The sequence below is a fragment of the Xyrauchen texanus genome, chromosome 35 (assembly GCF_025860055.1).
Source record: "Xyrauchen texanus isolate HMW12.3.18 chromosome 35, RBS_HiC_50CHRs, whole genome shotgun sequence".
NCBI lineage: Eukaryota > Metazoa > Chordata > Actinopteri > Cypriniformes > Catostomidae > Xyrauchen > Xyrauchen texanus.
In genome coordinates this window covers 35,692,594-35,705,743 of record NC_068310.1, presented here as the reverse complement: position 1 = coordinate 35,705,743, position 13,150 = coordinate 35,692,594, and the positions used below count along the sequence as shown (strand labels likewise).

At 39.9% G+C, this 13,150-nt stretch overlaps 1 protein-coding gene across 1 annotated transcript; it reads left to right on the top strand.

The window, feature by feature from the left end:
- Positions 1 to 3,179: 3,179 nt before the first annotated feature.
- LOC127629058 (uncharacterized) lies at positions 3,180 to 11,885 on the top strand. Its single transcript, XM_052106095.1, has 2 exons — positions 3,180 to 3,552; positions 6,843 to 11,885. Exons 1-2 carry the CDS (start codon positions 3,318 to 3,320, stop codon positions 8,333 to 8,335), a joined length of 1,728 nt encoding a protein of 575 aa, XP_051962055.1. The 5' UTR covers positions 3,180 to 3,317; the 3' UTR covers positions 8,336 to 11,885.
- The last annotated feature ends 1,265 nt before the right edge of the window (positions 11,886 to 13,150 follow it).

The following is a 13,150-nucleotide window of genomic DNA, read 5'->3' as shown; positions in this document are numbered from 1 at the left end:
AGCTAGACTTTGGATCTCCTGATTTCCATTTACTGTATGGCTGAAATGATTTTGATTGATCAACGTTACTGATTTCCCAATCAACTTTGTTCCCTAATGTAACAGTTTTCAACTTTGGGAGCAAAGGTCAAACGAGAACATGTTTGTCAGTATATGTTCAAATCTAAACTTTGTATTTGGACACTAACGTTAACACTTACAATTTACTGTCGGAATGAATAAGGCTTATGAAAATGTCTCCAATAGTAGATCTCTGATTTAATGCATCGCCATTAGTGTCATTTTACAAAAGTTCCTTATGACAAACTAACCTTTCTAAACTAAATTGGGCTGAAATTTGTACCTCTCTTGTCCTTGGGATTTAATGTTAGAGTCTTTCTAATAAAGACCCCACAATCGGGTAACCGTACAGAATCTCTAGCACAATCAAAATCAAAGCACCCAAAGCAAACAACTGCCAGGGTATCCAATATTTTTGTGCTAGTTTATTCAAGTGAGCATTCCTCGTTTAGTCAATAACTGAACTTTGATTGCCCCATTCTGAGGAAAAGCATTGCCGAGCATGACAGAGAGCTGGAGCACGTGTTTCTGACCTAGTTATACTTTTGGGGAAAAAAATAGCTGAAAATGGCCCCAGAAATTAGCTTAATTTAGAAAAACAAGACCTATTGGGAGTGTCCTCAAAGCCAAATGCATTTCATAAACAAACAGGCCTATATTTTGATTTTCTAAAAAGCCATTTTAGGGTTGCGGTAGAATAGAACACTCAATGTATTATGTAGCTAAATGTATGTGTGCATGTGTGTAAATACAGTACATGTATATACGTAACTAAGTAACTGAGTCAGGTTTATAGGCCTCCTTGCTCTCACATGCTTTTTCAGTTCTGCCCACAAGTTTTCTATCGGACTGAGGTACATCTAAACATCTACTTATTCATGCAATTATCTAATCGGCCAATCGTGTGGCAGCAGTGTAATGAGCTTCAGTTAATGTTCATAGGGGCGGCTGTGGCTCAAGTGGTATAGCAGCTCGGCAGCCAATCACAGGGTTGGCGGTTCGATTCCCGACTCCACATGCCGAAGTGTCCTTGGGCAAGACACTCAACCCCAATTTGCTCCCAATGGCAGGCTAGTGCCTTGCCATGGCAGCTCTGTGGCCATTGGTGTATGAGCGTGAGTGTGAATGTGTGCGAATGGGTGATTGGGACACAGTGTTATGTGCTTTGGTAACCTCTAAGGTTAAAAAAGTGCTATATAAGTGCAGACTATTTACATCAACCATCAGAATGGGGTAAAAATGTTATCTCAATGATTGGGACCATGGCATGATTGTTGGTGCCAGATGGGCTGGTTTGAGTATTTCTGTAACTGCTGATCTCCTGGGATTTTCACCAAATGGTGCCAAAAACAAAAAACATCCAGTTAGTGTTCAGAAACATCCAGTTCTGTGGACAGAAATGCCTTGATAATGAGAGAGGTCAATGGCGAATGGCCAGACTGGTTTGAGCTCACAAAGGCTATGGTAACTCAGATAACCCCTCTGTACAGTTGTAGTGAGCAGAATAGCATCTCAGAATGTACAACATGTCGAATCTTGAGGCGAATGGGTTACAACAGCAGAAGACCACGTTGGCTTCCACTTCTGTCAGCTAAGAACAGAAAACTGAGGCTGCAGTGGGCCTACCATTTGTTTCAGCAGAAACCCAGATTTGTCAAGCCATGCAATGTTTTTCCAGTCATCTTCTGTCCAGTTTTGGTGAGACTGTGCCTGCTGCAGCCTCAGTTTCCTGTTCTAAGCTGATAGTAGTGGTACCCAGAGGGGTCTTCTGCTGCTGTAGCCCATCTGCCTCTATGTTCAACGTGTTGTATGTTCAGAAATGATCTGCATAGCACTGTTGTAACGTGGGTTACTGTCACCTTCCTGTCAGCTTGGACCAGTCTGGCCATTCTCCTCTGAACTCTGTCATCAACAAGCCATTTTCGTCCACAGAACAGGATATTTTTTGCTTTTCGTTCCATTCTCTGTTACACTCCAGAGACTGTTGTGTGTGAGAATCCCAGGAGATCAGCAGTTACAGAAATACTCAAACCAGCCCGTTTGGCGCCAACAATCGTGCCACGCTCCAAATCAATGAGATCCCATTTTTTCCCCTTTCTGATGGTTGATGTGAACCTTAACTGAAGCTCCTGACCCGTATCTGCGTGATTTGATACATTACAATTGGCTGATTAGATGATAGCATGAATAAGTAGATGTACAGGTGTACCTAATAAAGTGGCTGGTGAGTGTGTATATATATATATATATATATATATATATATATATATATATATATATATATATATATATATACATACATACACTGTAAACAATGTCTGTAATTTTAACAGTAAAATACTGTAATAATGCTACATAAATAAAATGTTAATTGATTAACGAATATTAACTGTAAAATATACAGTAAAATGTTTTAATATATTTTAAAAGACAATACAATCGTTTTTACAATAAAATGTTGTAAAAATATTTTTTCTTAGATGTACCAAGTAAGATTTTCCTGTATAATATAAAAAATGTACATTATGTTTAAACAAGAGAGTACATGTACTTTTTACAAGTAAAATATTGTTAAAAGTACAGTAAAACGAACGTAATCGGGCGTTCCCAGAATTCCCTGCGTGCATTTCATTTTATTTTATGGGAATAGTTTCATCTTATTTTTAATATCAGTTACATACACCGACTAATATTAAGTTTATGACATTTTTTACTGTAAATTTAACAGCGAGGTCATGTAAATGTAAAGTTGTTTACAGTTTTACTGTATTTCTTATATAATTATTATGGCAACCACCGCAGCCATATTTTTTTTTTTACAGTGATCTCCATATAGGCCTACATTGCTACAACTAAAAAAAAATGTGTAGCCTATTTGCATTATTTATGCATTTCAATTTCATATCAAAGTTCCATTAAATTGAATTGAGTAATGAGTTTATTTATTCATACAGGAAAAAGGAACAGAGTTTAAACGTTAAAATAATGTTTTCCTGGCCCAATTCTGAAGATCTGATTTTCAATGGGCTTGAGAGAGAGAGAGGGAGAGAGAGAGGGAGGGAGAGAGAGAGAGAGAGAGAGAGAGAGTTCAGCTGATTAGCAGAGTGCTCACCTGATTGCGGGCACTGCTTTTCATCCTCTGACGCATCAAAGGCTCATTTCGCTCGTGGCGCTGAGAATGGAGTGATCTCGCGCTCCGCTTCACCTGCACATCTGAAGCTGTTCTTTTCTACCCATATCAATCAATATTCATTGCCATGAAAAAGAGCAAACCGATTGCGCTGGACCGGCGTGATATTCATTCCTTGCTGGATGTGATCGGTCGCTACGGTGCTGTCGTCGCCGCGGGAATCATTGCCATGCTGTCGGTGTTCGCGGCGTTCTTCATTTACCGATCCGTTAGAGGTCAACGCGGGAAAGGTGAAGAGAATAACGGGAAGGAAACGGCCGCAGCCACTGAAGAACGGAGCTCAAGTGAAGATAAATCAACAGGTAAAACACGGATAATTGTTGAACCGTTTTCAGAGGGTGACTGGGTATTAAAGTAAATGTCAATGCGCATGCGTGATGTTTCAGCGTCTCTCCATAATGATAATGTAAAGCGCGGTTTTGTGCAAGTGTATACACCCAACAGGATGTACACATTCAGGTGTGTTCCCTCAGGAGAGCTAATGTAAGTTTTGTTGTCGTCACATGGTAAAATGTGCTTTTACGTTTTGAACAGTAATTGGATTGAATCAAAAGTACCAGTCATTCATGATCAGAATAAGTCTAATTATCCTTTTATTAAAATGTACATATCTACTAAGTGACTTCAGAGTTTTTAAGTATTTCCCCACAATTGAGGACAAAGCATATCCATCATATTGAGGACTTATGACAGGGTTGTTTCTTGCTATAATCTGTTTTAGCAGATTTGTAGGACTCCCAAACCACCAGGGGGCCCCAAACCAAAGTTTATATATATATATATATATATATATATGTGTGTGTGTGTGTCTGTATTTATTTATTAGTTTGTTTGTTTTTTAAATACCATAAAGCTGCATGTAAGGTTCAGGCAGCTGTTATGGCTCAATTAAACAGTTATATGGGGCCCCCTTGTGGCCCTAGAGAGAAGGGAGAATGTACTGATGGGGGGGGTATTAAAGTGGGATTTTGCCTCTATATGCTCAGAAATGGCCCTGAATGCTGAGTGCAACTTTTTATCAAGCTATACAAAAAAGATGGTGGCCGAATGGGCAGTGAAACTTTTCGGTTCTCCCGATGGCCCAGCCTCCCCAATCGGCCCCAAAGTGCGTCAGCCCACCGGGAAAATGCCCGGTATGCCAGATTACCCTGAGTCGGTGTATGGAACGAGAACGATTTGTTCAGAAAGACTGATTTGTTCACAAATGAAACCTCTCTAGTCTTTGGAGGGGTCTTCATTAAAGTGAAATGACAAAGTGGCTAAAATTGCTCGCGGTAGTTTAGCGACTCTATTAGAACCAGGGTCCAGGGATGGACGATACCCCTTTTCGATCCAATTCCAAGTACCATCAAGGGTAAAATCGGCAAAACACTGGTATTGATTCTGGACATGCAAATCTAGTTGATTGGCTAATAAGTTAGGAAAGTTGCAAGCACATGACCTCTGATCCAAGTTGTTTTCAGACTGCTGTGTTGCTTTGACTTTACAAAAGTTGTCATGCGGTTTGGTTACAGTTGATTTGTGGTTTATTTATTAATGGGTGAATAAACATTGGGTTCAGGTCCTTCGTCAAGTAACCTATTTTAGCTGCTGTATATTTACATATTATTTTTAGGGCTGGGAATTAAACGCGTTCATTTCTGCGTTTTAAAAGGTGACTATTGTACGTGTTAAAAAAAAATGTCTGCAATTTAATAACACTGTATTTGTTAGTTTTTTTCCACATCCCGAAATTATTTTTTTCCCCACTTTTTGTTGCTAAAATTGCCATTTGGAGGTACACGCTCAACTGCACATCCTAGTACAGAAACTGATTGTGTGGAGCAGTGCATGCTTGTTTATTACGTGCAAAGCATGTCTCAGGTATAATAAACACCGGAGCGGATATACTGTACGGAGATGTTATAAATGAAGCTGCTTGAGAGAGACCCAGCTTGTGCACAAGAGACTGAATGGAGAGATTTTATACTTCAGTAAACGTAACTTTAGTTTTCAATTTGTATCTGTATGTATAGTGTACACAAGTTTATCTTGCCAAAAAAAAACTTCATATAAACTGAATCAGCCCATTTGATCCTATGAGAAATTATAACTATAGAAAAACATGTCCACTGTTTTTATGGCATGTAAAAATCAACTTGTATAAAATTTTTATACCTGTAAAAATGTGTATTTCCACAATAATAAAAAAAATGTATGCCCAAAAGTTGAGGGGTGGGGTGGGGTTTCATGTTCATACCCAAATGGGTTTTCGAGTGGGTCACCAAACTAGATTGCACAGCCTTAAAGCCCAGGGCATTCCCGGGCACTGGCCCCATTGGCCCGGTCGGTAAGCCGTCCCTGGCTAGACATAGAATTACAGGATATATCATTAGAGGCCAAATTTTGTGTGTGTGTGTGCAAGAGGGAGCACTTCTGGGCAATAATGTGATTTCTGATGGTAAAACCATGGTACTTTGATATACAATTACCATATTTATGTACCATTCTGTATTTGCATGGTGACACAAAGTACTTTTAAAAAATACCATTTTACTACCATGGTAAATTGATATATGATTACCATATTCATATACTCTTCTATTTACACGGTGCTTCAAGCTAAAAAAAAAAAGTTATATGATTGCCATATTCATATAGCATACCATTGTATTAACATAGTACGTCCAGGTAATGGTAAATGTCCAAAAAACATGGATGTCATGGTACTTTTTTGTGATTTACGTGTAGGCTAATACGTATTTTGGTACTCTTTTGGTTGGAAAATGTATTTACTTACAAGCTGCAAACATGTTGAACTTTATAAAGACCTTATTCATCAATGGCAAACGATAGGATGCATTTGCAGGTTTCGTTTCCATTGATTGTAGATCCACTGCAACCAGCGTTTATCTTTATTTTCCGTATTTTAAAATATTCTGTGAGCTTATTGGCAAGTGAGAGCATGCACAAATTATTTAGTAGCACGAGTGCAAGCTTTCAGAGTCATTCAGATTGAATCGAAACCGATTCAGACAGCTTTCCTATCACATGTGACCAATTCACTTTAAAGAACCAACTCAGATGAGCGATTTAATTTGTGAATGGACCTCTTTAGTTTTGATTCAGAACTGGTGAGGTAAACACCGGGAACAAGGCATGATGTAGCAGTGTAGCGTTCCTCAGTGCTACGCCACTTCCTAGTCAAAAATATAGCTTCGCTAGTTTTTAAATCAAGGAGCTTTTCAGTAGCGACGCTACCATCTCGCTACTCAGAAATGTAGTTAAGTGTATAGCTTCTCTATTTGTTTTAATATATACCATATTCTTGTCCCATGGTAGATATATAGTACTGCAAGGTTCTTAAAGGACGCAATGGCATTAACATTGTACACGTCCAAAAAACATGGTTATAACATTGTACTTTTGTGGCTGTTAAAACGGGGACAATGAAACTATAAAAACATTAAAGGGCAATTAACACTTTGACAAAAAATTAGATAGAAAGACACAGATGTTCTTTGCTAGAAGAATCCCCAACTCCTTTCCGATATAAATGTTTTATCATTTAAAGTGCATGTGACTCTGCTAATGCATTTTCGTTCTTTTGTAGAAGAACATCAGGCGGGAAAACCGAAGTGTTCCAGTGAATCCAGAGGCGATATCGACCTCTCCACCACCAACAACATTCTCCTTCCTACTGAGAAAGACCTGAATGAAACCACTCTCAAGGACCTGGAAGAAATTGCAGATGAGCTCCAAACAGAATTGGAACCAACATTGGGAGACAAAACCGATTCTGATCTGGATCGGTGCATGGAAATGGATTCTGACAATCCTGACGATAACACTGAATGTGAGGATCATTTTCAACACAAGGATGACGACGATGATGGATGTGAGGAAGATGCCTATAAGCTTTTGGCTGATGTGAGTGTACGGTCCATCCAATGTGAGGCCAGTGACTCTGAGTATCTTAGAGATCTTGACGAGTCTGCGACGGGGCTAATTGGAGATGCAGATGAGCCATCTGAAACTGAAAGTGCTCAGGAGATCATTGATCAGAGACATCAAGATGTCCCTATTTGTAAACCTCAGGAAGATTTGCTAGATCAAGACTTCACTAATCAAAGCAGTTCTCCTTCAGACCAAGCGGTGGACCCATCCATGCATAGTAAGATCCGATTTGAGGCAGACAGCAAAACTGTGTCAACGGTGGGGGAGAACTCGATCAAGAAGCTTGAAGATCATCATGATTGCAATTTTCCACAGACAAATGACTTTGATTGCTGTTGCTATGATAAGAAGACTGATATGGAAGACAAAATTAAAAACCAGTCATGGTTTAACAGTGGAAGCTACCCCGTAGATGCCGTGGAAAATCGTCAACAACACCACAGAATCAGGTTAGACTACCACAACGAGCCCTTACACCAGAACTTCCTGGGTTACCACATCGGTACATTTATCGATGGATCTTCCACACAGGTCGGCCTTTCAAGCGAGTCCAGTGAAAAGAAAGAAGATGAGAAAGGTGCATCAATGGCAAAAAAGCATGAGAATAATGAGATTAGTATCATGGATGCCATTATGGAAAATGATGAGTGGCTAAATGTAGGTGGGCAAGAGCTGCGAGATCTTCCTTGGAAAACGCCGACTGCAACTTGTTGTTCATCGTCCATTGACGAAAAACTCACCCAAAAAGAAAATGAGTTGGAAATTGTCACACTGGGGCAAGCCGACACCAGTTTAGTCAAAGAAGAAGGCTTGGCAAATAGAAGAGTAGCGACTGTTCCGCCGTTGCCACAACCGTTTAACGTCACCTTCAGGATTCACTTCATCACGTATTCTCCGAGCCAGCTGGTCGCTGTTACTGGGAACCTGGAGGAGTTTGGAGCCTGGGAGAGCTTTGTTCCACTCCACAGAGCCAAGGATGGGTTCTGGGCCAACACCATCACCCTCCCTATGGAGAGCCAGCTGGAGTGGAAGTTCGTCTTGGTGGAGGGCGGAAAGATCTGCCGCTGGGAGGAGTGTGGAAACCGCCATCTTGTTTTAACAAGCCAAACTAATGAGGTCTATCTTGATAAGTGCTGGGGGTGTACTTGATCTCAGAGTTGACTTTCTCTTTCCACCCTTATATAGCAATAATAATCCATAGTGCATTATTGAAATCCAGTATGCAAGTTTATATTTTAAAATTGATTGTTAAAGAATTACTCCAGAAAGCATGAGGCTGTGGAACTGTTAATATAGCAATAAGATTATACAATTACAAATATGCATTTTTTTTAACTTTAATAAAGGATGTGCTTGTGTGTTGATTGTATCCAACTGTACTGAAAGTGTCTTGTATTGTTGAGACTATAACCCTGTAACGGCAATATACCAAAATTTTGAAAATCAACAATAAAACGTCGTTGGATATTCCAAGTCAACCAAAGTAAGAAATGTTCCCGGCTCAAAGTTAATATTTTGTCAGGAGCATAAACTTTTGTGGGAATCAGACCAATTTTGATTCTGGCTCATGCGGTTCCAGAGTTATTCGTGAAAAGGGAAATTTACTACTTGCAGTGCCACTAAGTAACTGATATATGTGTCTTTTGGGGGGATGGGGTGGGTTTTGTGAATTTGGACCATCCCACCAACTTTGAGAACATCTGTACAAATACAGTAGAGTTTTAGCCACTTTTGTGTTTTTGGACTCCTAATGATGCATTCCAGAGCTGTGCAGATGTACATTTCAGAAATCCAAATACTAGATATTGGTATTGGACTAGCTGAACTGGCCTTGTGTGTCGCTTATTCTTAATAGTGTATTTTTAGACTTAAGTTTTCCAGATTGTTGTTTTTATGTAAACAAACAAAATTTGCTCTTCACACTTTTTTGTTGGATGGAGAAGAAAAAAATAAATAAATAGTTTCATACCATGTGGCACACATTTAGTATTCGACCATTGAAAATGTAACAAATTTTGGATGGAACCGTGTTATATGGTAAATGGTCTGCACTTATATAGCACCATTTTAACCTTAACGGTATTCAAAGCACTTTACACTGACTCATTCACTCACACATTCACACACCAATGACTGCAGAGCTGCCATGCAAGGCGCTAGCATGCCATTGGGAGCAACTTGGGGTTCAGTGTCTTGCCCAAGGACACGGCATGTGGAGTCGTGGGCCAGGATTCAAACCACCAACCCTGCCAACTGTGCCACAGCCACCCCATTAAGAGCCCCATAATTCTGAGATCTAAATCTATAGGGTTTTAAAAATGAATAGACAAATAGAAAAGTTTGTTCTGAACCAGAATCTTGAAGGATGTAAAGATATCTTATATTTTGAGTTATAGGCACTCCAACTTTGGAAAAATGATTTTTGGACTCGTGCAATTGCAACACGGGGTACTGAAGTTAACTGATTTTAGTAATAGACCTACCAAGCCCTGTAAAAATAAAAGAATGATGCTGCCACCTTTCTAAGCCACCTCTCTGTAGTTTTGATAAATTATAGGTGAACATTTTTATTTTGACCCACTCTACAAAATAATTAAGTAAATATTGATTCATGATATTTAATATTTTGACTTTGATTATCCTTTTATGGTTCTTTTACCAGTAAAAAAATTATAATTAAAGCCAGGGATCTTTGGTTGAGTTGTCAAGGAATTACCCTCTTGTGTTTTTGTGTGTAAAAGCACAAAATGACATCCATCCATCTTCAACCGCTTATCCAAAGTCGGGTTGCGGGGGCAGCTGCTCCAGCAGGGGGCCCCAAACTTCCCTATCCCGAGCCACATTAACCAGCTTTGACTGGGGGACCCCGAGGTGTTCCCAGGCCAGTGTGGAGATGTAATCTCTCCACCTAATCCTGGGTCTTCCCCGAGGCCTCCTCCCAGCTGGACGTGCCTGAAACACCTCCCTAGGGAGGCGGCCAGGGGGCGTCCTTACCAGATGTCCAAACCACCTCAACTGACTCCTTTCGACGCAAAGGAGCAGCGGCTCTACTCCGAACTCCTCACGGATGACTGAGCTCCTCACTCTATCTCTAAGGGAGAAGCCCATTTCGGCCGCTTGTACTCGCGACCTAGTTCTTTCGGTCATGACCCAGCCTTCATGACCATAGGTGAGGGTAGGAACGAAAATTGACCGGTAGATCGAGAGATTTGCCTTCCAGCTCAGCTCTCTTTTCGTGACAACGGTGCGATAGAGCGCGTGCAATACCGCCCCTGCTGCCCCGATTCTCCGGCCAACCTCCCGCTCCATTGTCCCCTCACTCGTGAACAAAACCCCGAGGTACTTGAACTCCTTCACTTGGGGCAATACCTCCTTCCCTACCTGGAGTACGCACTCCATCGGTTTCCTGCTGAGACAATTAATACTAATTCTAATGTTAAATGTAACCACAAAGTGTTACAGTACCAAAAATCCTTCATCCAGTGTTTTGAAACAATTTTTAAAGTATAAAATTAAATCTCCAACCTCAGAACTCTTGATGTTGCAATAATCACATTGTTGAAGCTTTTCTAATTATTTTATGACACAATTCTTGTATCATGTTTAATGTTCTTAGCATTAGGCCAGAAACATGTTCTATACAAATGCTGCAATGCCTTGCAAGAGTGTAGTCCCATTCCACGTTTAGCATTATGAATTGTGGTCTAGAAATGTTTTGAACACAATGACATAGCCTTTGGGTTCATGCACTTGGATTCATGTAAACAGCAGCCACACCCTGAAATTAAGCAGGGCTGAGCCTGGTCAGTACCTGAATGGGAGACCTCTTGAGAAGACTAAGGTTGTTGCTGGAAGAGGTATTAGGAAGTTCTACAGGGGGTGCTCACTCTGTGGACTGTGTAGGTCCTCATGCCCCAATATAGTTATGTGCACACTATAATGTATAAAAGACACTGTCCTTTGGATGAGATGTTAAACTGAGTTACTGAATCTCTGTGGTTGTTAAAAATCCCAGGATGCTTCTTGTAAACAGTAGGGCTGTAACCCTGGTGTCCTGGCTAAATTCTCCCCATTGCCTCCTAATAATCCCCATCCACTAACTGGCTGTATCACTCTACTCTCTCCTCTCCACCAATAGCTGGTGTGTGGTGAGCGTACTGGTGCGCTATGGCTGCCATCACATCATCCAGGTAGATGCTGCACATTGGAGGTGGTTGAGGAGAGTCCCATGTTCACTGTGTAAAGCACTGTGAGTGTAGTGTCAGAAAAGTGCTATATAAAATGTAACATTCATTCATACTTATGTAGAGTTTGTTTTGGGTCATAGACATGATTGTTCAGTGGTGAACTGTTTGAGCATTGCCAAAAGCTAAAAACACTTTTATTTCACTAGTCTGACAGGACAATATGTCAAATGCTGACCAAAGTCAGCTTACTCTTTCTAAATCCGCTTACTGTCATTCCCATAATCACGAGCTCTGCGGCTGCAGTCTGTCCTTGAACTGAACTGCATCTAGCAAAACCTCATTTAGTCCTTACAGAGATTCTATGCTTTCTAAATTTAGAAAAAAATCTCTGTAGCAAACCAATGAATCATAATAATCTGATGAAACTTGTATTTATGTTTTTGGTCACAACATTTGCCTTAAGAATAATCTTTGCTGCTCACACTTTGAACTGAACTTATTTTTCTTTTGGCTTGAACTGTTTTGTTTGTATGGTTTTTTCTTCTGTGAAATTCAGGAGTTTTTGACCTTTAAACGTATGTTTAACTGTCAATCAGTAAATGTTACTCAGCAAATAATTTAACTCAATAAAATAATCTGCAATATTGACAATGTTACACCTGTCATTCCCTACCAAATGCACCTTACTAGAATATACATTTCTCACAAAGCATCACCATTGCTACTGCTCATGCCAGTATTGCATGTAGTCTGATTACTAAGTAATTAGTTTCTGTAATCTAAGTACTTTTAATTATCCAGATGTAAACACATATCAAGACGTCTAGGTGATGTGTGCTATCAGGGTACATTCTTGTAATCTGATTACATTTAATGACTTTCAATTATGATCCTTACTTTAGAGTACTTGGGCTAGGCATTTTTCTAAAATAATATTTATGTACAATACATTAAAAAATATGAGTTATGTTCACATGTAGGCTACATCTGTTGGTGTTTGACAGCTTAAGGGCTGGACGAGAAGGAAATGGGCTACTAACAAGCATTTCTGTGATGGTTTTAGAAAGTAAATGTAGCGCAATTACTTTTTTGCTTCAGTAATCTGATTTCAATTGTAGAGAAGTAATTAGTAATTTGTAGTGGATTACTTTTTGAGTAACTTACTAACACTCAAGGGCGTAGAATTTGCTTGAACATATGGGGGTGGGGGGTGCAGTGTGAAGCATTTATATGTTTCCATTGATCATGGTATAAATATGGTTTGGAGGGGGAGGGGTTTAATTGCTCCTGCTCACAATAATAACAATGGGGAAAGGGTCTTGAAAAGATGGCACAAAATATATTTAATGAATTGTTTATATAGGAGCTGCTTGTCTCCCACTGCACAAGCCAGGGCTTCATCCAAATGACAGACCTAAAAGCTTTTTGGTGTTTGTTAGGGTAGTAAATGGCACTATAGCCACACTTATTGGTTGAGAGCTGCAAGTGCACAGTTACCGTGGCAATCACGCCATTAAAAAAGGCATTCTTGAACTGTTAACCTCTGTAACTAGGGAACTATCATAAGGAATTGGGCTCTTTTGATTTGGGCCAGTAAGTATTAAAGTCTTTCTAGCAAGTCCGTCCACTGTCGGCCATCTTTGGAACGCTCTCGGGGGACTATTTCCAGTCATGCCAGTGCAGCTCCTATCAACTTGAATGGGAAAACACCAAAATCTTCTAAATGGTTTACGATCAAATAACATATTTCAAATCAGCAGTAAAATCTGACAACACC

Excerpts from the sequence above, each read along its gene's own strand:
- LOC127629058 (XM_052106095.1), top strand. The coding sequence starts at position 3,318 with ATGAAAAAGAGCAAACCGATTGCGCTGGACCGGCGTGATATTCATTCC. Across the intron at positions 3,553-6,842 it reads AAGTGAAGATAAATCAACAG|AAGAACATCAGGCGGGAAAA; the intron begins GTAAAACACGGA and ends GTTCTTTTGTAG.